Raw genomic sequence first — 26,478 nt, 5'->3', positions numbered from 1 at the left:
ATTACGCAAATTATAATTTTGAGGGTTTGATTTTTATTACACGATGTGTGATTCCTTTACCTTTTGGAAGTCAATTGTGAACATTTGTCTAATCTATATCGGCTCAAATCATCGTATCCGAAGGCGTGAACTTCAGAAAACGTTTTTCTAATCACGTGATTTCTCTCTGACACGCATAAAGAGTTCACATATGATGCATCGCGTCTATTTCTGTTTACAATCGTGTCGGAGACAATGGCCGGGCGACGCCCCCTGGCGGCCACCCAACGCACCCACGCTCGGGGGTAGAAAACAATTATAATCAATAAAAGCATGACCCTGAGCTTTGAAGCCGTAACGGGCCACGTGGTGCCGATCGAAGGTAGGATTTTGAGATAGACCCATCTGTTTAAGTAAGTGTTGCATCAGTATCGTGTCGAAAAACATTATAGAAGTCAATTTGAAAACTAGTCGGCCTAATATAAGTCTTTCAAAAAAGCGTGGGATTTCCGATGAGCTTTAAATAATTTTTGACAAGCAAATTAGTATTTTCCGACGGCAGCAGAGCCTATATTGGTATTAATACATTTGAACCTCCTAACGCATTGTTGGAATGATTACAAGGACACACACGTGGAGTACTAGGTCTCACCAGTGTTGAACTTTAAATAAAAAAATCCAGTGTTATTTAATTACTTCTATACTATATTTGCACAATGGCAACACTAAAAGTATAACATTAATGTTTATCCAAATAAACTTTGACTCGCTTTTAGGGATGAAATAACTAAATGTTCCAAACTCCTCAACGTGTCTCAAGAAAATGTTCAACCAAATTTCGAGCTTGTAGGTTTAGTGTGTATTAGGGGTTAACGTATGAAATTGCCGATTTGTACTGAAAAATTGAAATTCGTTTTTTTTTCATTTAACATATTTATTTAATCAAAATATCTACCGTTATTATCTATACATTGCTGCCATCTACTAGGAAGGTCATTTATACCTTTGCGATAGAACTCTGGTGATCTAGATTCTACAAACTGTGTGAAAGCATTTTGTACTGCCTCCTGGGAAGAAAACTTTTTATCACGTAGAAAATTGTCCAAATCACGAAAAAAATGGTAGTCCGTTGGAGCAAGGTCTGACGAATACGGAGGGTGACGAATGGTTTCTAATTGCAGTTCCACCTTTCTTGTCTAAGGTGAATAAAAAAACAACTGAAAGTCGATAGTCAAATGTTGCACATTTTTTAAAAGAAGAATCTCATATGTACCATTTGAAAAGAGTCTCCATTTGAAAAGAAATCTCAAACTATGAAGGTTCTATGTCAATTCGAAGTACTTATTACAATAAATAATAGTTTAAACAAAAGCGTGGGGTGCTTTTCAGGATATTATCAAAATAACCTTTCTACTCATATCTTCATAAAATATTTATAACCACTGATACCATGCACCGCACGCTTTTTTTACAATAAAATCATTTTTTTACACTGTTTTAATTCAAATTTATTAAAATTTATTTTCTATTTTTTAGTTGGATTTTCTATAAAAGCGTGTTTTGTTTGTTTTTTTAAACTATTATCAATTTTTAATGTTGAATTGTCATCGGTCCTTAATAAGTATACCAAATTTCGACTTAATCCGACGTTTTGAAGGGGATCAAAATCATGTTCAAAGATGTCTGAAGCTAATAAAAGCGTATGAATAAAACGGCAATTTCATACTTTAACCCCTATTATTTCTGTGTGTTGACTTTAGTGTTTTGTAAGTATACGGGGTATGTGCGAGTTCTCTGGTGCAGTGCAGTGGTTGAACCGGGAAGCGCGTATTGTCCGAGAATTTTCTCATTTCCACACTAGCGGGCGTCGGCCCGGCCGCTGACCTCGGCTCTGTGGCTTTCCACGAGATCCCGCGGCTAGCAACCGATCTAGGGTGTTCGCGGCTTATTATTGTTCACCAACTCTATGCAACAATTTAAATTTGGATTGACGACGCTCACACAACTTAATCTCGGGTGCATATAATTATTTCCACGTGATTGACGATTCAATCGAACCCTGTTTGTTAATGAGAGCGATTAAGAATCTTCTATTTTTATTTTTCAATTTCTTTTATTGCTTCGCGAACACAAGTCGTTACGTGACGTTTAAAGTGCCCAGAATCTTCGTCAATAAACTTGTTAGCCAAAGTTTTGTTTTGTTTTCGAAAATTCTCCAGCTTTTTCATTGAGCGCACAGGTTCGTCAAAAACCTCAGTGCAAAATTCAAATCAAGATTCAACTAGACCAAACTAAATTGTATTTACACCAAAATATTTTTTTTTATTGTTTAGATGGGTGAACGAGCTCACAGCTCACCTGGCGTTAAGTGGTTACTAGAACCCATAGACATCTACGACGTAAATACGCCACCCACCTTGAGATATAAGTTCTAAAGTCTCAGTATAGTTACAACGGCTGCCCCACTCTTCAAACCGAAACACATTACTGCTTCACGGCAGAAATAGGCAGGGTGGGGATACTTACCCGTGCGGACTCACAAGAGGTCCTACCACTTACTATAGAGCTGTTATAGAGCAAATAGATCAGGACACAAAAAATTTTATAGTGAAAGTAATAGTCATATTATCTAAAGTACCTTCGTGTAATATATAAATAATATCTATACATTGCTACGCAAAGACATTTCAGCACAATTTTCATCACAGCTCGTCAAGCGAATTTCATTTAGTTTAAAAAAAGCTGACGAGTTTACAAACATTGAATACAAAATAATCAATAGTATTTTGAAAATGTCAATACCAAAACAAAAGGGAAAATGTAAGACGCAAAAGTAATCTAATGAGTCAGTGATTATCGTCGAATGTAAAATAAAAACCAGAAACATTAATTAAAAAAAATATATATATATATATTTACTTAAAAATAATTAAACAAATCTATTTACTAATCCATGATTACTGTAGCCTTGCAAAAGCATATCACATCTTATTCTAATGAGACGCAGATACAATTGGCGTATACATCTCCAACGTGTTTCAAATGTCTCTCTCACATCCATTTTAGGATTACCCTCCACAATGTCAATCTCTATTACTTAAGGCCACGTACCACCCGGATTGAACCGGTGATTGCGTGACACGTGCTTTGCACTGAGTTTGAGATGAATGCGCCTAACATTCCGGCGTCATTGATAACTGACGGACTTGACTTACCAACACGCATCCTTCACCATTAAAAATATAAATACGTTTTTAACGCATTTTCAACTGTGAGCACCCGTGAACACACATCACACGTCGCAGTGCTCTCGAGTGTCGTCAAATATACAAAAAAAAATCTACGAGACGTGAACTGTCAGATTATTTACAATAAGCCTTCCTTCTGTGATAAATCGTTTCAAAGTGTTTTTTACAAAGCCTTCAATATTTTATCGTTTTTGTAAACACACTATCACAATCAGTGCGTGATAAAATATTATTTCTATTCTATCTTACTATCTAATAGTAACTGTGATGATAGAAACTAAATGTAACCAAATCTCATTTAAGTTTAAATCAAAATAATCCATGCTATATGTAAATTTAGGATGAGGCTTTATGGCCTTGGAGTCCTGAGCCACTTTTACCAATCACCGGGAATCCCCTAACAGTGTTTAAGGGGGCCGACAAAAAAAAACAATATCCAAAAATAATATCATCCATTTTTAAACGTTACTCAAGTAACCAGAATTTGTCGAATCACAAACTAATCTATTCTCCCACGTATCATTAATATAGTTACATGTCGGAGAAAATTAAGATCAGAAAATTTGTTTCTTCTAAAATAAAGAATCCTCCTCGTTGCGTCAATAATCCTCAATGCTCGTCGTGGCCTTTTTTTATTTGTTATTGCCTTTGTAGGCAGACGAGCATACGGCCCACCTGATGGTAAGTGGTCACCATCGTTCATGGACGTCAGCAATGCCAAGGGCCACGCCGCTGCCTACCAGGCCTCGTCTAATAACTTTCTTCTGGATTATCCTGCGCCGCTCCTGCCTATCCTCGGCTGTGTGGATAGCAACGTGGACTGAAGTGTTGAGAGTGGAACGTATCTGGTCCGACCAGCGCACTTCTGCCTATGAGCCTTCTTAAAGATTATTGGACCAAAAATATTTTAGTCTTTTCAAAATAGACAATAATGGTTACAAGCCGGTTTAATCGCCTTAGCGTCCTTATTAAAATTAGCGCACTGAGCAATTAATCAATTAATAATCAAAAGAACCAGGATTCGAATAATACAGAATAGTCTAAACTTAAATCACAAGTACATCACCTTTTTTTTTGCAGAGATTCGAATATATTTTTTCTGATATAATATACACCAATTTACATTAATTATATTACATTTTACGCTGGAATACTTAAAAGCTAATTAAATGTAAACAAACATATTTTAATCAGAGAAACCGTTTAAATAAAAATTTCTAGCCGAGTTAGTCTGATGCTGCCATAGTTCAATTGATGCCACCAATATTATGGTATAGTTTATAAAATTACCAGAACGCAACGATAGAGTTGTGCTCCTGCGTATATTATCGTTCCACTATGTTAATGATTACGACGTGCTCACCTCTGACCAGTAACTGGGGTAAATACCGAGTGCATTGCCACATTCCTTTGCCGAGCGGATTTTCAATGACTTTAGGAACGGTCGATATAGTCGATGCTGTACCCTTAGGAACTGGTCTACCTGTTTATCAATTTCACAATTTTACTGGTGGTAGGACCTCTTGTGAGTCCGCGCGGGTAGGCACCACCGCCCTGCCTATTTCTGCCGTGAAGCAGTAATGCGTTTCGGTTTGAAGGGTGGGGCAGCCGTTGTAACTATACTGAGATCTTAGAACTTATATCTCAAGGTGGGTGGCGCATTTACGTTGTAGATCTCCATGGGCTCCAGTAACCACTTAACACCAGGTGGGCTGGAGCTCGTCCACACATCTAAGCAATAAAAAAAAAAATCGTAGACACAGGAGTTATTTAAAAATGACGTCATTTATTGGGCAGTTCTCAGCAGGAGGTCATATTGGTGGTAGGATATGTTGTGAGTCTGCATGGGCTGGTTTCACTTGTCTGCATATTTCTGGTGTTAATTTAATAGGGCCAAAAGTCCAGTAGGGAACAAATACTGTGCACACATTGTTCAAATATTGTACTGTAAAAACGGACACCTTAGAACTACTATCTCAAGGTACGTGGTAACATTTACGTTGTAGATGACTATGGGCTCCGATAACCACTTAACATCAGATAGGCCGTGAGCTCGTCAACCCACCTGGACAAAAAAAATACATATATTATTTTCACCATCATGCTTACTTTATGCCACGAAGCAGTCATGTTTTTCGGTTACAAGAATGGGATGGCAGTTTTTTCATTCGCCCTTTACTTGTTTCAAAGTTGGCAGTGTCATAAAATTCGTGGCTACGAAAACCATTTGACACTGAACTAAGTAAGCTAATTAATGTATGGCCATAATAAAAAAACAACAGAAAGAGTGATCATAGCAATTACCGACGGCCGGGGGTATTTTCCTTTTATTTGGCGATTTCCGTGTCCATTCCTCCACAACGTCGCTAAGTGCTAGATTCCATTGCTTATCGAAAGCCACCAGGGTAGCGTGGAGGAGCCCTCTGATCCCTTTCTCATTCCTAGTTGTTACCTAAAAGAAATAACAATGATTAGCTTTGTTATCGTGAAACATAATTGAACTATGTATATTTAAGTCATAGAAAAATTCTTTAACACTTTTGTGTTATCAGTTATTATCCATAGGTAGAAAATTTTAATTCGCACTTCGATGCCAAATTAGACTGGCAACTAGCCATTTCGAACTGTGAAGGAATCATGAAGCAGTACAATTCTGCTGAACCAACTAACGCTAACTAGTTTTTTTTTTGTTATAAGAATCCCAAATCAATATCTGATTGCTAATGTCCAAAAGTCAGTTATCGTAATCGAGATTAACCGAATGTCTGTGTTGTTTCAGGATGGGCTGGCGACGCAGGAGGAACACCGATTGTGTTCAGCTACATTGCTTGTTAGCGTCTTGCTGAGGATAAACCTTTCATGGTTTTGGTAAGTGTTGTTTAAGATTATTTGCACGAGTTGTGTTCACGGGCATTACAAATCCGAACCTCAAAATCTAGGGTAAGATTTTAGGTAAGATTTTTACCGGTTCCAAGTCATTATGTCCTTTTGCTTTACGAAATGAGCTATTTGTTGATCAGTTTGAATAAGTGACGCATACAAAATTGGCTATTAGAGACAAAGGTAAACAAACACAGATCCTGCCTAAATAAAGTTTAGATTATAAATAATTTGGAACGTTTCAATGTATTCAGATAGACTCGGATTAGCCAATTAGTATTTATTATACGGAATATAATGGCTACCACGTTTAACGAAAATTTTAACGCACGTTTTAAAAGACAGAATAGAAATGAACCAATTTTATTCACTTTAGTTTAGCAGTAATTAAAAAACTTTATTTTATGTCTTGTATTAAAGGTTAATTCTATGACCGGTTTCAATACAAGTAACTATTATTATTAGTACGACTGGCTCAGTGGCGTAATATATAGTACGTCTGACTGCCGGAGCGAAGGTAGTGTTGGCCCTTGGGTTAGATTCTCACATCGGGATAATATTCATCTGACGAACTGGTTTGTTCGGTTTTTGTCTGCATTTCTTTCTTCTTTTTTTCCTACCTATGCTGATAGCATTGAGAGGCTATATCAGCTTCGCCCTAACGTGTAGGTGAGCTCACGGGGCTCAAACCGGAGTGGTGCTAACACTGGCCCTAGTAAGAGCAGTACTTCGCAGAATCTACCACCGGATCGAAAACGCGACCCACTCAGAAGATCCGGCGAGAAACTCAGTGGGCTGTGTAGTGGGCTAATTCGCTCGTCGAGCCCTTCATCGCAAGCGACGAAAAAGTTCAACGAGGGCGGTGACCGGAGCATTTCTGATCTCTTAAGTGTATAAATTTATGAGTTTTTTTTTATTACTTAAATGGTTGGACGAGCTCACAGCCCACATTGAGATATAAGTTCTATGGTCTCAGTATAGTTACAACGGCTGCCCCACCCTGCAAACCGAAACGCATTACTGCTTCATGGTAGACATAGGCAGGGTGGTGGTACCTACTATTGCGGAGTGTATATAACAGTCTCTAGCTCCCACCCTACAGGAAATTCTAACGTGCGGTCAGATGGCCGACGCTACGTGATTTGTCCTGTCATTATTGCTCTTATTTTTTACCGAAAATCAACAAGCTTTTATTATTTTAAAGAAATACTGAGAAAGCTAATAAACGAAGCGAACACCTCGTTCCCACGTTGACTGTCACTCGACATTTCGTCTGCGCTCGTGAAAGGATCCACAGTTTACAGATACGATTGCGTCGGTCGCACGAGTCAATAAACCAAAATAATTGCCTCAATAACTCAAACTGATATGTATCACATCTAAAATCAGAGTGTTCAACTAAACATGACCTACATACACCGTGATTTGTGTATTTTTATTAGCGGTCGTGAAATTACCATTAAAAACATCTAGCAGGTTAAAAATATACGTGTGTCTGACGCACGTGACGTCATTTCTTTAGTGAACATCAAAAATAACCGTCAGCCTAAATTGTTTTATGGCACTGGATTGGTGGACGTTGTTACCACACATGGAGTTATGTGGTTACTGTAGTCCACAGACATCACAATGGGAGTTTCACCAAATAGCTCAAAACGTGAGGTAAAAGACCCAGTTGTATTGAATAATGGCCGTCTTCAAATTGCAATGCCTTACAGTGTCGTGGTAGAAATGACACGATGGTAGGTACAGACCTAGCCATGCGGGCTCACAATCATATCAAAGACCCATGAATAGCAATTAAGATATGTATAGGCATAGGATATTGTGGCCTATTTTTATGAATCACCAGTGACATTCGCGCAAAAATATCCAATCCTAAAATAGAACCGGTTCAGTGTCAATGGTAGCAATAAAAAAGAGGTTATTTTGTTTTGAACAAAAGTAAAAGTATCGTTGTTCACTAGGGCTGTGACGGTCAAGGACGATGCGACGGTGAATGTGTTTAAAGAATAAACCTAGGTCCTTTTCGTTCCTTTTATGTAAAACTGACATGGATCGGTATATTCGTCCTTAAAGGACTTAAAAGTCTGGAATTTTTGATTGAATCTGCCAAGTCTGATGAAGCCTTATGGATGATGACCAATTTAAGTGTTTGCGTGATTTTGGTAGGGTGTATGGTGTGGCGGCCGGTTTGGTATCATATCAAGCAGTTGCAGCTTTTGTTGGAGTAACGACACACATTAAACGGGGCAAAAGCTTAACGTGCCTTAACCACCATTTGAATTTAGTACCTAGCTGCTATGCTAGCTGCTATGCTAGCTGCTATGCTAGCTGCTATTTTTGTATAAAGTACAAAATTTGGTGAAGTTGAAGAACTCACTGTTGATACAAAATAGGACATGCTAACTTTGTTAGTAGGAGACCAAATTCTAGTACCAGCACCTGAGGACGGGCATTGAGTCTTGTCGCGAATTATTGCGCTAATTAAAAGTACAATGATTTTTGTTTATATGATACATTGTCTAAAAGTCACCAGATAAATAAAGTGAAAATTCGATGAAGTGTATACGGGCCGTTACATCGTATTTATCATGACGGAAGACGCCGCGGCCTCGTCAGGGGCCGATTCAATTCGTAAGTGTCTCGCCAAGGTCCCCGGGCCACATTTAAACGCTTCGCTATCGTGTTGTATGGAAACTTTTCGAGTTTCCCTTCTACGTATCACCTGTTTGAGTTTTGGAGATCCGAGAGCGATGCTTTAGACGGAAAACTGGCCTTATTTCCTTGGAATAAATTATGTCAAGGCGAAAACGCCTTTTAAAAAAATGAAGGTGGATTTTTAATGATCCATAAAGCTGGTTCGATATCAAACTCATTGATGTGCTTTCAGTTTTTTAAAGAGTCATTTCAAATGTGAGGCGTGCACGCTAGTCTTCCTTTGGCAGATTGTCAACAGCGTATTTAATATTATTAATGGCACAGATAGAAATGTTTAAGACCGATTGCTCGTTTGCAGAAATTTAATAAGCGCGCTTGAACATTTGCTGGTCTGTGAAGTTCAGCGCTCCTAATTGGCAATATTTTGATAAGTACAGAGTCAGACTCCGGGTTCTGCTGTGCCTAATGTCATTAGTAACAGTTAACTGGCATCCGTCGTTTATACATTTGCATATTCGGAATATCCAGAATCCTTCTAGGCGCAAAGTCTTTGTCTGGCCTCAACACGTGCATACTCGTATATGACTATCGACCATTTGCAATTTCAAAATTGCTCAATATTGCCCGAGCGCCCCTAACTCTTTTTAGTACACAATCCAGTGAACGAGCACATTGATTACCCGGTGATAAGTTGCTATCGAAATCAAGAGCCTTCGCGGCAAATATAGGCAGGATACTGGTTGGTACCCACAGGTGCAGCCTATTTTTAATTTTATTAAACTAAAAACAATCTAAAAAACCTTGCAAACGACTCGTTAGCTAAACGGGAAAAATCTTAACTCTCCACCGATCATTGCTCACAAGAACTTTATTGCCGAACACACAATCTTTGTTCTTGACATCTGAGTTCCATTAAGGCTCCCGCGTCATCTTCGAGGTCAGTACGGATTTAAAAAAGCGAATTAACGATATATTCTGCGAGGAAGACGCAGGTTTTATTGCACCAAATAAGGGCAATGTAAATATAATCTTTAAAGTTCGAATGACGGAACGTATCGCGATCTCTTCCTGGTTGAAAGTCGCCGTGTGGTCCAAGGTCGGCTCGGGGCGTCGCTTGTTGTGTGAGGCGCTTACGTCACTATTAACATTTCGCTGCAGTCAAGTTGGAACGTTGTCGTCATTTCAGAAATATAAAAATTAACTAAATAAACACGATAGCCGACATAATGTCTTTGGAGTACAGGTGACCCTCCTAAAACACGGTGTTTTATAGGACGGTTCCACTCTAAGTCGAAAAGAAAACTTTTCCAAAACCCTCTTAAAACACGGCACTTCTTTACTAACAAAACGTTATGGTCTATACTGAAATAAAGTATTAATAATAATAGTAATAATAATGATATCGTCCGACCGTGAGTAAGCGATCGATTCTATACCAAATTTTAGGGCAAAATTAAAACATTTAACCCAAGTTGACGACGCTTTGATTTTTCTCAATCGATACACACAACACAATATTTTTCATCGCTAACTGTACGCCACCCCAATATATATATAGATATACATAGCATCCGTTCATTAAAGAACTGTCAGCAATGGACTCTTTTAGCGACCAGACCACATATAATACGTGTACAAAAATTTATTAAATTCGCTACCTACCTTTTTCAAACGTCAACACTTAATATTTCGTGCATTAAGATGTACATAACGATACCTCATTTGCAATTATGAGATAATTAGTTTCAGAGTTGCGAGGTAATTAATAATCAGTAAACCTTCTATAAAGCATGTCTCATTTCACTATGTATGTTGATTTACAAATGCGCAAATATTTTTTCGTTCATTTCTCGAACGAATCTCGAGAGTAGATCCCTGACACTGACAAGCTATTTATGAATAGTTATTCATTAGCTTCAACGTTCGGAAATAGTGTATAAACATTTTACTATATATTAACATCATTATTTCATTTTTCTCGGAACGGCAGGCAATTCGAAGACTCGAAGATTCTAGAACGGGCCTCTATGTTTTGTTGTCTTTTTGCCAGACCTGAACTGGTTCTTGAACTTAATGGGTACCAGATACTTTAGGTCAACGTAAACAAACAATGACATTCACTTACTAATCTGAGCATAAGCTGTTGTCGTTTTCCGGTGCTTCGAATCCCGCAGGCGAGTACCAATTTTTCTAATTAAATACGTACTTAACAAATGTTCGCGATTGACTTCCACGGTGAAGGAATAACATCGTGTAATAAAAATCAAACTCGCAAAATTATAATTTGCGTAATTACTTGTGGTAGGATCACTTGTGAGTACGCACGGGTAGGTACCACCGCCCTGCCTATTTCTGCCGTGACGCAGTAATGCGTTTCAGTTTGAAGGGTGGGGCAGCCGTTATACTGTAAAACTGAGAACGCATGTCTCAAGATGGGTGGCGACATTGACGTGGTTAATGTCTTTGGGCTCCAGTGACCATTTAACACCAGGTGGGCTGTGAGCTCTTCTATTCATCTAAGCCATAAAAAAAATTAAGAAGTTTATGTTTTGTTAATTCGTAATCTAGAGAGATGTAGGCTCACACGGTTGTGTTACCGCCATCCGGCCTATTTCTGTCACGAAGATGAGTTCCGGCTTGAAAGACGATATACCATTATTACGTATTATTAGGGTGAGTGGTTTCATTCTTCTTCTTTGGGTCCTTACAGCCATTGAACACCAGTTGGGCCGTGAGCCCAGTCACACATCTCCGCAATAAACATAAAATAGAATGAGAGGAATGGCGTGATTTAATTTTTTAAACCTACTTGACTAATTAATATCGAGTGTTTTTGTATTGATTTTGTGTTAAGAAATGGAAATAGTAAATCCTTTGCTAAAACGTAAGAACTGGCATCAGAATTCGGAAGCTGCAACAGTGACACGGGAGAGCATGCCAACGGCCGACAATGTCAGAAGCTCGGATCAAGAATAGTACATCGCGTGACGTTACGTAACTATGCCCAGTGCCCTTCGCCTTCACCGCGCCCAGCCGAATGTGTGTTTAGTGATCATCATAATATTGTTTTTAAAAATAACAGGGTTTTCAGTGTTATTCCGCTTTAAAACGGTTTACCTGCTTTTCGGACATGGTAATTTGAATGGCTTACTTTGAGACATGTGGAGGAATCCTGAAATTCACTACCGTTTCGCGGTCAATAACAATTACTTTTTAATAATGACAACAATTCGTTAAAACCTTTGAAAATATTAAAGAACTGTCGCGATAATGCAGTCTTCACTCTAGGTCGAACTAGCCTATTGAGAGGCACAGTCAAATCGCTGCTAGGGATTCCCTTGTGGTGTGGTTTGGTCACGATGGATTAGTAGTGTGTAACCATTCAAGTATGTAAACAGCTTTATTTAAAGTGCTTCTTCAGCACTACTGTCTTACTGTCTTGTAACTAAATACACCTTTCTACACAATAAACCGAACCTTCAAACTGAATGGACGTATTATTTCAAGTCTTCTAATCCATCGTGACCAGACCACACCACACCCTACAAACCTCATTTGAAGAAGGACAGATAGAACCCGAGGTAATCCGTGGTTTCTGGCTCTGATGACAGTTGTTGTAACAGTAAGCAGAGATAATACGATAGTCGCAAACATGAAAAATTGGAAGAGTCATACATATTTAAAAGTAGCTATGAAGATGCGATTACCGTACAGACTATAGAGTCTGTTACTTTTCCCACCCCTCCTACCTGTGACTTTGCTCGCCCACCTGTCATGGTGAAACTGGAAAGGCCTCTGGGCCAACAGTAATCCCTCATTCGTAAAAAAAAAGTCTGTTACGTCACTCGTGCATATTCTCAGTGCGTGACGGTTCCGCCACACTCAGCCAACATCTCAGCCTCAATAAACCTGTACTCCCGAACGGGAATCGTATTGTCCTCAGTTCATTAGCCAATAATAATAATAATAATAATAAGCCAATTTTATTTCCAAAAACAAAGAAAGAAAAAAAAAATACCTTATCATATAAAAAATTACAAAATTAAATATAAGCTTTTGTTATTGGAACCCCATTCGAGTATAGGCTTCCTCCAGCTTACTCCACTCTTCCCTATCCTTGGCTTTGTTGCTCCATTCTTTTCCAGTTGCTGCTATTATTTCGTCGATCTATCTGCAACTTGGTCGTCCTCTTCTTCTTTTACCCACTGTTCCTTCCCATGTTGTAGTTTCTAATGTCCATCTTTTATCCGTATATCTTTTTTTTAGCCGATTATTCCGTTTAAAAAACACACAAACACACACACAACCACACATAAAACCTTCCACGATGCTGGAGAAACGCGTCTGACGTCACAGCGCGAGCTGTCGCGTGCGGTTCACTTTCACTTCGGCAGCGTGCAGTCTCTATGCCGCACGTGTCTATCGGGAGCGACGACACCGCATGTATTTTAATCACGACACCTGACTAATCTGAGACTTAAATCATCATGTTGCTTTTTATTAACTCATGCAGGCTAGTGAGAAAGGTTTTTCTTTTTGTTAACAACCGCACGCGAGTATCTGGTACATGTACATTCAATGCAAACGTTATTCAAATCGCTGCACTAGAGTAGATACTTTTTTGATTGAGGAATCAGTTTACGGATACCCAGTCGATGGGGGTAAAGACTGGGTTATGGCAAACTCCGGCGCCTTCGAGGAAATTACGGCTGGAGGAAGACGCGCGAGATAGCCGCTGCCCCGCTAAACTGACTAGCAATAAAACCCCAACGAGCTCCCCTACCACAAGAATGGGCAGCGCGAGTCTTCCTTCGCCGGCACCCGTCGTGATGCTTGGACGGAATTGGCCACAACTTATCTGGGCGGCGCACCATGGTGCCAGCGTTGGCTGCCTCATCACAGGAGCTATTCAGCAGATACCGGGCATCACCAAGCACCTGAAGGCCCCTGCGAGAGCTGAGCAGGGATGCCATGTACGCACCGCCCATCCCGCCTTCTGCGCCGAGGTAGAGATCAAGAGAAAGCGGGATCAACCTACCCATCCTACTCCTCAGACTCTCGGAGATCAGGTCGAAAAAGTGGTCATGGCCTCCCAAGAGCTCCGATTCTCTATCATGCGGACACCAATCGCACTTATGGTAGATTACTGCTTAAGGACGTTTTTTAAATAATCATTAATAAAAAATTGTTATGAGTCCCGAAATTGACACTAAATTTCGAAATTCATAAATATTAAAGAATCCAATTTAGTAAAATTGTCGTATAAATTATATATAATTTATTTAAACAATTTTCTATTTGAAAACTTGAAATTGCGGACTTAGCAACTTATCTCGTTGGAAAGTTTTTTTTTTAATAGCTAGGTATAACCAGATGATGGTATCAGCAGTACAGGTACACTAAGCACAGAAACGTCTTTCGAAAAAGTAATAATATTATAACAGAATTTTTAACGAAAACACCAACCTAACAATAGTCCATATTCAAGTAGCATCACGTACACAAATAATGACTATTAATATATATAATATTTCAAGAAACTCTTCAGTAAACGTTTTCCTGTCCATCACGTTACGTTGTATTACAATAGACGCAGCATAACAATTACAGAGCAACAACACGAACGGAAGGAAAAATCGGTTTGTAAAGCGCCCGATACGCGCTCTGCCAAGGCTAGCCCGAGCCGATTGCGAGGTAACACTGCCGTGATCTTAATGCCAGATTAGGGCTCCGCTGGTACTTATTCAATTGATTTAGCTTGGAGATTTTTAAATCTTCTACATTATCCCTCTCTACAGCCAATAGTTTGGATAATTTTTATCGGAATTTTTCAAAGGAAAGGAATTTATGTCCTATTTTTATAGTATAGGAATATTGGTTACAAAAATTGTCTTTAAAATACTTTCTTTAGTTGGAGTAAATTGTTGAAAAAAGGTTTGATTAGTTTTCAATAGAATATTTATATCAACTTTGTTACTTTTGAAGTTTGTATGTCAATATTTTTTTTATCCTACCTAAGCGGTGAGCTCACGGGGCTCAAACCTGACGACATTGCTAACACGAACCCTAGCAAGAGCCGTGCTTCGCAGAATCTACTACCGGATCGGAAACGCCACCAACTGAGAAGATCCGGCGAGAAACTCAGTGGGCTGTGTCCGTGGGTTCATTTACTCGTCGAGCCCTTCGTCGTAAGTGACGGGTTCGACGAGAACGATGACCGGTGCTTGAGGTACTTAAAAGCACCGTTAGTGGATCAGGAGGATCCGAAATGCGTGTTTTGGGCGACGTCGACTGCTTTCCATTCTGTCCGCAGGATCGGGAATGTAGTTACCGGCGGCCACGATCAGAGGGTTCTCGTGTCGTGCCGCTTTGTCGATGGGACGCATTGATGCCGCTGTAGATACTGTGTATGAAACGCAATCTATTTTTATATGAACATTATTTATCGCCAATAATTCACACTCTGACACATGATTCATTTTTCTGAGCGTGTATTTTCGATCATGTATAATCTGCAATTATCATTGTGATTTTCATAATAGCATCATTGCATACGTCATAATCAATGGTTGCGCTTCTAATTATCGTTTTAGCTGTTTTCCACTTTGAATATGTAAACACGAAACCCAAATAATTCTCAAGGTTCCCTACAAACGCGGATGCCGCTTCACGGTCGTCAATTAAAATAATCGCTATGTAAATAAATAACATGTATCTTCATCAAATAATTTATTAAAAGCCGGGCCTAACAGAATTAAAGTGTTTCGAAATAGCTTAAATGTTTCACAATTCAAATTAGTTCCCAGAAGTGAGAGTAATGTTGTCGTCCAAGTGGCCGTTCTTGTTTGTGAGGTAGTTGGTACTTTTGAAGAGATTTTCCACCGAGCGAGGGTATACTTCTAAAATTCCGAAGGGAATCCAAACCTTATTGTTTGGAACATGTTCAAGATTTCACAAAAGACGATTTATGTTCACCAAAGATAATCGCTACATACGGACACTGTGCTAAGGTTGGCGGGTTACACCAATATTAAAACAGTTATGTTCTATCAGTAGTACTACATTAATCTCCGGTTTACGGTATTCAGTACGACCGGACCAATCACTCCCTAATACAAAGTATTCCATTTAACGAGCAGTTAAACATAATAATATCATTTATGAGTCCTGTTCATCGCACGAACCGTAAATATACGGTAATCTCGCGTAATCCTTGATGTTCATAATTCAAAGGCCACATTATTTTCGGTTGACTTCGCAAAGTTCAATGACAGATATTAATAAATTCACTGCATTTAATATAGGTCACTATAAAAGGCTGCCGTCAGTACGTTCGGAGGACTTGTGTATTCGGCGCTTATATTGACCTATCTCTCTATATATCTGAATGCAAATGGAATCAATTAATCGGATAAATAAATTATGACACAAGGTTAAGTTGCCGATCGGTGCCAATCCTAGGACAGGCGACTGGCGTTATGTGATCATCACTTGCAACTATGGTGTACGTAAAATGTTCGAGAGAAATTCATTAATAATATTGTCCGTTTACTAATAAAATTGTTGAAATACGGTATAAAACTAATAAAATAAAAACTTGAATTGTAATAAAAGCTGTCATGTCCATCATAGCGGAACGCGTTAGTGCTATGCGGAAAAATTGGGTAGAAAGTCAGTATTTACCCGTGGGGACTCACAACATACGAATAACAACAACAATAAACAAATATACATATAAGCTAACAAAGATTTGATTATGGTTACCTATTTTAATCATTGAGAAAAAATGATACCTGTTTCATCATTGAACTTCGACTTACTCATTAGGAAACTTTACAGACATTTCTCCGATATCAGTCAGTCTGTGCTGTCAGGTATTCTCATCAATATTAGTCAATATTAAAACGTCGTAACGTTGGGATTGAGTAGCGATAAAATTTGAACTTTACGACTGACAGACGAAAACTTACAACAAAAACTAGAACACCAGAAGCTAAAGGACAAAGTTCATTAGTTAGTGATGAGTTCAACGATACCAGCCCCGACCTTGAAAACAATCCAAAAACGCTCAACACAAAACTCCAGTGTGACCATTGACCGCTAGAGAAAGTAAACATTCGCGACGAACGCACGGCCTTGTGGAGGCCGTTTGTCGTTCACAAACAACCTGAACCAGATTTTAACTAATACGAAACAGAGTCCAAATCACCTTGTTGGACATACGAAAAAATAACCGACGTAATACCAACGGAGATTATGTTTTAAGTGGACGTATTAAGGTTGGGTATTGCGCAACGATCGGTGTCATATTGTACGTCTAGCAGTGAAAGTGAATGGTGTCGCACGCGGAAGCGACGGTGGAGGTGCAGTTATAATGTGATTAACGTTTACCGATCGTGTCATTAATTATTCTATTCGTCTATTTGTAGTTAAGGCTGGTGTTCAATCGTTCGAATTTGGAGAGTATTTTACATTTGGCTGCAACTCGATTGCGGATGTGAACGATTACTTTTAAAGATCCCCTTTTGATTGAAGGCACTTTTTCGATCCTCTATTATTGTACCCATAAATGACCATCATTGGTCGTAAAATGTATTCAGAATAATACGAAATGACGAAGTTAAATGAAGAAAAATCTTGTTAAAGTAAGGCATTTTAAAATCTACCCCTCATTACTATAGTAGAACAGATCGCACCGAGGCATCCTTTGTATAAAATTCCTACCGAAGTCCATAGATATAATAATGCGAATGTATTAGCCAAACTTGAGACATGAGTGATATTGCAAAACTGACGGTTAGTTGAATCTGAAATATTTCTGCCGCGAAGCAGTCTAGTGAAACGGCAGTCCAATCAAATTAGATCTTCCGTTCAATAAAAATCTTTTTCTCAAGGTGTGTGACGTTATTCACGCTACGACGGCTCTGGACTCTTGAGGGACCGCGAGTCCAGCGCTAATCCAATAAAAACAGGTAATTTTACTCTACGATTCACGTAAAAGCGTTTTGTTTTTTTTAATAACGTCACATGCGTCGTCTCTAGTTCAGGCGGATGCTGCGTTGCGCAAACGCTCTAGATCGGACACTCTCGTTTTCGGCCCAACAACCACGGTCACGGACACCGGTTGTTTTGTTACGTTTAACTGGCACGATTATGTACATTGTCGCTAACGGTTTTTTTATTTTTGTTGAAACATTCCAGAACTCTCTAAAAGCGACAAAACTTTCATTTATGGATTTTCGGCAGTTATATAAAGTTTTTTGCATTAATTTTTTTCTTTTTCTTTTCGTGTTCCTTAATCGTAAATGTTAAATGCCACAATCAATGTCAATACCGTGTCATTGTCAACATACGGCCAAACTAATTTAGGCATTTAAAATTCTCATAAAACTTTAACAAATAGTGAAGCTTAATTTATTTTTTTAAGAAAAATACATATCCCACTAAAGCCCGTAATGCGTGACTGCTGTAATTAAAAACTGAGTTGTTATCTCTAAATGCATATTATCTTTGTTTTTTTTTTTTAAATATCGAGGTCATCGTTCAAAAAAGTGCGGAAGTCACGGCCTTACCGCGTTGGTTGGTCGTTGGTTTTATTAAGCTCACAAGGCAAGTTTACTAATTTACACGAATGGTCTTTAAACGAAATCATGTATTTTGAACGGAGCTTTGTTAAGGAAATACACCTAGGGTAGGTCTCTGACAAATAAGAAACCATAGAATCGGCTGAATGCAGACAACACACACACAGGATCTTCACTAATGTAATATAGAATTTTGAAAAAATCACACTACCATTTACATACCTTGTACATGTAAAAGTTTGATCACAGAACGACATCCCAATTTTTTTATTATTTAGATGGGCAAAAGAGCTCACGGCCCACCTGGTATTAAATATGTTACCGGAGCCCATAGACATCTAAAGCTTAAATTCCGCCACCCACCTTGAGATATGAGTTCTAACGACTCAGTTTTACAGTACAACGGCTGCCCCGCCCTACTGCTTCACGGCAGAAATCGCAGGGTGGTGGTACCTATCCGTGCGGATTCACAAGACGTGTTACGCGATGTTATTCCTACACCAATGGAAGTCAATTGTGAACACGCATTTAAATAGGCATTTCATTAGTAAAATTGGTATCTGCCAGCGAGATTCGAACATTGTTGCATCACTACCTACGAATGCAGCGGGTGTCTTATCCTTTAGGCTACGACGACTACATCTTGCCTTGAAATAAGCAGCGATTGGCGGTAGTCCCGTTTTTCTTGAAAACTTTAAAATTCAATAAAACTGAGCTAACGTACACTCATGCGGGTAGTCGGTATGCCGAATGATGTCACGCACACGGCGGATTTTCTTTTTTTTACTAAAAGTAATAAGCTTCTTGATACAAAAAGGTTTCGGAGCGATAAGTTGAATGTCTTTAAGGGTGTCAGATAAAAAAAAACAGAGAAATCAGTTGAATGTCGTTAAGGATGTCATAAAATTACACCGTCCTTTCAAGGTTTCTGGTACTTTAAAAGTCGCTCCATTACTATGAATGTCGGTTTGCTCATTAAATATCTGGCTTGGATAGAGCAAGATTCATTGAATGGTCGTAAGCGAATCTACTCCGTCCATCTAAAGCTATGCTTACAACAGTCACATAATTTAATTAATAATAATTGTTATCCGATGCTTATCATCACTCAGACTGCTGGTTAATAAAAATACAAACATCCTCACGACATTCATTTTTTTAATCGACAACAGGAACCTACAGTTCCTAGTCCTACACGGAACAACACGTGTTACATCTTAGTCCTTTGTTCCAAAAAAAATAGCTTGAAATATCTCATATTATTTGGTCCGGCGAATATTTGTATGGAGAAGTTAGTTTTGTGCCGCATGTGTGCAAAACAGTGTGTTCTTCTGTGAAGGGTAGTTTCTTAATTTTTTTTTCTTAGATGTGTGGACGAGCTCACAGCCCACCTGGTGTTGTTAAGTGGTTACTGGAGCCCATAGACATTTATAACGTAAATGCGCCATCCAACTTGAGATATAAGTTCTAAGGTCTCACTCAGTATAGTTAGTTACAATATTATTACAATATAGTTAGTTAGGTAAAAATATATTCTAGTGTTTGGAGATTTTAACTTCAGAGAGTGATAGCGTTAGGTTTATGACCTTCGCCCACACATTTACTTATCTCTTCCAATAGAATAACAGATTTATATATCTCCTTGTTCTAATATATACATATATAAACGTTTATTAAAATCGTAAATATTTTATCTGTTTGTCTGTTCGTGTTTACCCCGTAATATCTCTACAATATAATAACTAATTGGGATGCTGTTTATAAAAGCTAGGATTATGAGTCAGTTATTTTTATTATTTGATAAATATCTAGCTCATAAAATTTTATTTTTAGTTATATATTGATACAAATATCATCATTATCCTGCCCTTCTCCCAGTCACCTGGGGTCGGCGCAACATTTTTCTCCTTCCATACTCTTCTATCATATACCATTTCTTCGCTCACTCCCCTCTTACACATATCGTCTTTCACGCAATCCATCCATTTCTTCTTATGTCTACCTCTTCTTCTATATCCTTTCACATTCATAGTTATCATTCTCTTACCAATCTCATTTTCATTTTGTCTCATCACATGTTCCTAGCATCCCAAACGCGCACTTCTCAGTTTCTCTGTCACAGGTGCCACTTTCAGAATTCCTCTAACATATTCATTCCGTATTCTATCCATTCTCGTTACTCCATACATCCATCGCAACATTCGCATCTCTGCTGCATGCAATCGCCTTTCATCCGCCACTTTAGATGTTATAAATTAGATATTTATACAAATATCTATATTTATAATATATCTAATATCTCTCTAATATTTGATATCTCTATCTATATCATATATAATATATTTATATTTATAATATAGATATTTATACAAATATCTATTTTATAAATAAATAAATAAATTCGATTTGAAATTAAAATACGAAATACAGATTTACACGCAAAAGCAACCCTATGCAACCTTCTCCGCAATAAAAAAGATTACAGTGCAATTGTTGAAGACGAGGAAGGAAAATCCACCTCCCAGCCGGAACGTCTAGCCAAGCGTTGAGAGCGACAGTCCGAAAAATCAAACCCGGAATCGTCGCATCGACCTTCCATCGCTCGCCGACAAGGGCAGACCCTTTATCGCGTGATAATAAAAATAAAAAAAACTAAAGCTAGCAAACAGCGCGATAACGCGATAATGTGACCGTACCAAGGTCCCAGGCCTGACTAGAGTAAAGGTCGTGTGCAAAGTGGTCTAGGGCGTTGCGCGCGAGTAGCCTCACCAACTTCTCTGGCATTGACAATGGCTTGGCGGTCATCGACGATGCAAATGTCGCCTATCGTCGGAATATAAGGTAATATTGTGGCGATTTTTTTGTTTTTTGTTTTTATTGCTTAGATGGCTGGAAGAGCTCACAGCCCACCTGGTGTTAAATGAGTACTGGTGCCCATAGACATCTACAACGTAAATGCAGCCACACACCTTGAGAGAGTTCTAAGATCTCAGTATAGTTACAACGGCTGCTCCACCCTTCAAACCGAAATGCATTACTGTTTCACGGCAGAAATAGGCAGGGTGGTGGTACATACCGGTGCGGACTCACAAGAGGTCCTACCAGAAGTAAAAAAATTGATATTTTTTTTACGAATTACGTATTGTCACATAAACCAGTAAGCGATACCCGTACGAGTACCATGACTGGTGTCCGTCCTTAGATACCACAAACTTAAGATATGAGATTGCGAAAGTTATAATTGCTTTTGCAGAAAAAAGTAATGTTTTTAGTATTTCCTCCAGTTTCCGCTAGTGGTAGATGTAATTAAAATTAGTTTTACGGGGATCAGTATCGCCTTTTTTAATGTCATTTATGATTTCCGACGCCTTCGATACTTCAGTCTACGTGATCTCAACCGACACGTTTCGACTATCGCTAAATATGTGAGATAGGTGCATCCATTATTTAATTGTTCGCGCCACCTGTTGTACTTTTTATTGCTATGACTGAAACCCCTCTGAAAAGACGTCTGCAATGATACCTAGATTCATAACAGTAATAATTGTTCAATTCATGTCTTTTTAAATTAGTAAAATTCCGTGATTAATGTTTTCGTTGTAATAAATTTAATACGATTGAAGCCGTGGGGCTCTTTTAGTTTGAACTGAATTAATAGATCTTTTTTTATTTTTTTATTGCTTAGATGTGTGGACGAGCTCACAGCCCACCTGGTGTTAAGTGGTTACTGGAGCCCATAGACATCTACAACGTAAATGCGCCACCCACCTTGAGATATAAGTTGTAAGGTCTCAGTATAGTTACGTATAGAATGCGAGGTTAAATCATAAATGGATGAACCGATGATTTTATTAGTTAATCATCAGCTAAAAAACTATAAGAATCATAGGCATCAGTGGACAACAAAAAATATTTCACATCGAGGAAAGCCCTTATTGTGTGTTGTTATTGCGCATTAAATATTCGAATGAAATTGTCGATTTGATTGGAATCTCTGGGTTTCCCACCCGACAAAATTCTTAATAAACAAAACTTTTATTGCTTTCGAAGGCACAAGTTGCGGCTCTTCAGATGGTCAGTGATTACCGTCGTTCAAAGACGCAATTCCAGAGGAACTGGCAGCTACTTACCACTGACTACTCTTCAAATTTCACCTTCTTTTTTTTAATGCCTTTGTAGGCATACGGCCCACCTGATGGTAAGTGGTTACCGTCGCTCATGGACGTCAGCAATGCCAGTGGCAGAGCCAAGTCGCTGCCTACCATTAAGTACTCTCCGCAAGCCTCGTTTGAAGAACCTGAATAATGAAATGTCCATAACGCTCAGGAAGCACCGCGGAAAGTATTTCATTTCTCAATCAAATGGTAAAAATCAGGCGCAAAAAATGAAATTGAATCTTATTACTCAGTCGAGAAGTATGATGCGCTTCCTAGATTCGACTGTGTTCGAGTGACGTCATCAATATTTAATTCCCGTATTATAATAATAACCACGTATATAATCGATAATTATCTTGAAACTTGATGTACCGTGGCTGTAAAGCAACGTCCGCATTAACTCGCCCAGACACACGATTTTGTTTTCTGACGAAAAATTGTTTCTCGATTTTTTTCTTCTACAAAATAGTTAAGTTCGGATACACATATAAAGATGGATCACGCGGTTTCATTTAAATTAGTACAATTGACAGACAATTCAATTGTTATAATGTCGTTACGATTTATGATGGCGAATCACGAACGGCACGACAGACTGTTTTTCAGTGAGAATTATGAAAAACGAATCCATAATGTGGCAACATTGTTTTTTTCTATCTAGTTTTTCAATTCGTGAAAATTACTTACGGGCTTCTGTCAACTTCGTTAATTACTACATAGTATAAAACAAAGTCGCTTTCTCTGTCCCTGTATCTATCTGTCCCTATGTATGCTTAAATCTTTAAAACTACGCAACGGATTTTGATGCGGTTTTTTTAATAGATAGAGTGATTGAAGAGGAAGGTTTATATGTATAATAACATCCATTAAATAGTGGAGAAATCAACAATAAATTACAGTTTCCGAAGCGAAGCGAGGGCGGGTCGCTAGTAAATTATATCTGTTTGTTTTTTTTATGGCCGAAGAGAATTTTTCTAATGAATGCTCCCTCTTTTGAGTCACGTCGATCTAACGGTTTGTGATATACGTTCCATCTATAGAAGTTAATGGAACATAAGTAGATCACACCAATAAAACAATTCACTTGAAACACGATGGCGAATTAGCCTTCACCTTTAAACTTAAGGCGTAATATCTTCATCAGAGATATCGGATATTTCATGATAAAGGGATTTAAACTTTAAAAGAAACTTAACAACAAAGCTTTGTGCGTGAATTTAAAATTGTGTTCGTCACAGTAATTTTTTACTGGTGGTAGGATCTCTTTCCGGATATGATCCGGTGGCAGATCCTTGATAGCGGCCAGTATTTTCAACAATTCCAGTTTGAGCCCCGAGAGCTCACCTACACGCTAGGGTGAATGAAGCTGAAATAGCCTCTCAAGGCTATCAGCATAGGTAGAAATAATGGACCTATGCCGGTTCACAATACGCTATCTACATCAGTGCAAGCCTACTCACTACAATGCATCAGGAGCCTTGTACTATATAACCAGGCGAGCTGTCAAGAATAAGTTACACGCCCCGAACACATGCTCGCGGACTACCATAATACGTTTTTTGTTATAACACATCTATATGTTATCTGTTATCGTGACATTGATTATCAAATCGAAACTATGTTGGCCGTGAGTTCAATGATTTTCAGGCCTCGTCGAGTCAACTTTTAAAGGAAAGGATTTGGCTACTGCGTTTCTCGCCGGAGATTCTCAGTGGGTCGCGATTCCGATCTGGTTGTAGATTCTGCAAGCACTTCTTTTGGTAGGGCTAGTGTCAGCAAATTGTCTTAGGATGAGCCCGTGAGTTCACCTACCTGTCCGTGAAATACCTCCTTAGGCTACCAGTGAATAGGTAAGGAAAAAAGAAAGGATTTATTTAAAGTTATTTTTATAGTAAGGCCGAAATTTTGATCTTTAGCTGAACCCGACTGACGATGTATTGACATTAAGACTCTAGGCTGTAAGTATCCTTGAATTTTTCGCCGAGCAGGTTTTAAATGTTTTTAGTAGGACACTGATCCCGCCAAGCGACTAGTACTGTCCTATCTTAAGTGTTGATTATTTTGCCCAGTGAGTTTCTCACCGGATCTTCTCAGTGGGTCGCGTTACCGATCCGGTGGTAGATTCTGCGAAGCTCTTGCTAGGGTCAGTGTTAGTAACACTCCGGTTTGGGTCCCGTGAGCTCACCTACTAATTAAGGTTACGCTGAAATAGCCTCTCAAGGCTATCAGCTGAGGTAGGAAAAAAAAGTTGATAATAAGCCGAATTGTAACCTCGAACGTGTGTACTCACTGCCCACATTTACCGCTGAGCAAATATTTATTATTAAAACATAGAAAAATCCGCTGTTCCAACGCATTTCGATCTAAAGGACTAATTAACTTACATTAATCACATTCGCTCTGTTGTGTGTATCATCTATACTAGTGCTCAAAATACAACAACGCTACTGAAGCCATCAATCAGCAAGCGATTTAAATACATTAGGGGGGAATTTTTTTATTTTTTTTTTCGTATGTCTAACGGATATCGCACGAGCAGACATTCCGGATGTTGTTGACAATTTACATATTCAGAATCGATACCGCTACACGCTTCCAATACTACAAAACAACATGCTCCGTCCATTTATCTAAAATATACTCGTGTCTCGTATATACATATATAATAATATATAGTATACCCAACTTACTAACCTAAAGCCTTATAAAGGTGTGTACATATATTTAGTTGAAAATTTTTGTGTATGCTTCGTCTATTTGTTTATTGGTTCGCTGGACCATCACCCAAAAACAAAAACTACTTAATGGGAATTTGATGATGTTCTTACTAATTCAAAAGCTCACGAGATATGGGATTATTTTTTTATAAATAATATTTTTTACTGTGGTAGGACGTCTTGTGAGTCCGCATGGTTAGGTACCACCACTCTGCCTATGTCTGCCGTGAAGCAGTAATGCGTTTCGTTTGAAGGGCGGGGCAGCCGTTGTACTGTACTGTTAAAAAACTGAGACCTCATGAACTCATGTCTGAAGGTGGGTGGCGGCATTTACGTTGTAGATGTCTATGGGCTTCGGTAACCACTTACCACCAAGTGAGCCGCGAGGTCGTCCATACATCTAAGAAATAATAAAAGAATGCCTATGTATATCAAATAGATATTGGAAGTTCGGCTCCACGTCACAGTTGACTACTGGTGAGCTATAAATTTGTTTTTATGAAAACATGGCGACCGCCCTCTCTCTCTGTCTCTCGCTCTCCGCTCTCTCTTTCTCAATAAAAGTGCATAGAGCAGGAAGCACTCCGCGACCGTGGCAGCTAGAAGCAAGGACGTAGCGCGGACGGCGCTGCGCAACACCGCGCAAATAACGTAATTGTTATTGCGCAATTCATATAATTGCACAGCATTGAAATTAACTCAATAAAGTGAAGCGTGTACTATCAATGTAAGCTTCCCAAAAAGTAGTTACGAGAACTCTGATAAATATCCAGAACATGATAGTTATTTCTTGCTCTTTCACTTTTATATGTTATTCAGAATTTTTATAAATTATGCTTTCACTGTAGAAGAAAGTTTTTTTTTGCTCGCTGTTATGTGATAACCAGAGACCATGGACTAAAGGGTCTCTTACCCTTCAATTATATGTACATATGTATGAATATAACAAATAAGAGTAACTTAATAAAACAAGTAAGAGTCTCAAGGTGGGTGGCGGGCGCATTTACGTTGTAGATGTCTATGGGCTCCAGTAACCACTTAACAACCAGGTGGGCTGTGAGCTCGCCCACCCATCTAAGCAATAAAAAAAATAAAAAAAACGCAGCTTAAAACAAAAGTGGATCGTTATTGAAAAACAGTTGGTCTGTGCATTTTCATTCTGTTTCATTTTAATTATTACTCTAACCACCGCCGCCTCCATTAAAGCTAAGTTTTTCGGCATAGGTATACATGTTTATGACGTCATAAATCC

The 26,478-nt window shown here is 38.7% G+C and overlaps 2 protein-coding genes across 13 annotated transcripts in view; one reads left to right on the top strand and one right to left on the bottom strand.

Annotated features, from left to right (window-relative positions):
• The window catches only part of E74 (transcription factor E74), a 266,595-nt gene that overhangs the window by 63,693 nt on the left and 176,424 nt on the right, over nt 1-26,478 (top strand). For all 11 annotated transcript variants that reach the window (XM_038015611.2, XM_062672340.1, XM_062672343.1 and 8 more), the window contains 1 exon segment: nt 6,007-6,095. The gene's annotated coding sequence lies outside the window, so the exon portion shown is untranslated.
• LOC101739180 (U7 snRNA-associated Sm-like protein LSm11) overlaps nt 2,866-26,478 on the bottom strand; it is a 52,609-nt gene continuing 28,996 nt past the window's right edge. For both annotated transcript variants that reach the window (XM_004928645.5, XM_021349511.3), the window contains exons 4-5: nt 5,532-5,679; nt 2,866-4,710 (exon numbers count right to left, since the gene is read on the bottom strand). In XM_004928645.5, coding sequence (XP_004928702.1) covers nt 4,553-4,710; nt 5,532-5,679 — 306 coding nt within the window. In that variant the 3' untranslated portion in view covers nt 2,866-4,552. The remainder of the gene's footprint in view (nt 4,711-5,531; nt 5,680-26,478) is intronic.

Source organism: Bombyx mori, chromosome 15, assembly GCF_030269925.1.
Source record: "Bombyx mori chromosome 15, ASM3026992v2".
Lineage (NCBI taxonomy): Eukaryota > Metazoa > Arthropoda > Insecta > Lepidoptera > Bombycidae > Bombyx > Bombyx mori.
The sequence above is the reverse complement of the archived record's forward strand: the minus strand, read 5'-3'. Positions and strand labels throughout refer to the sequence as shown.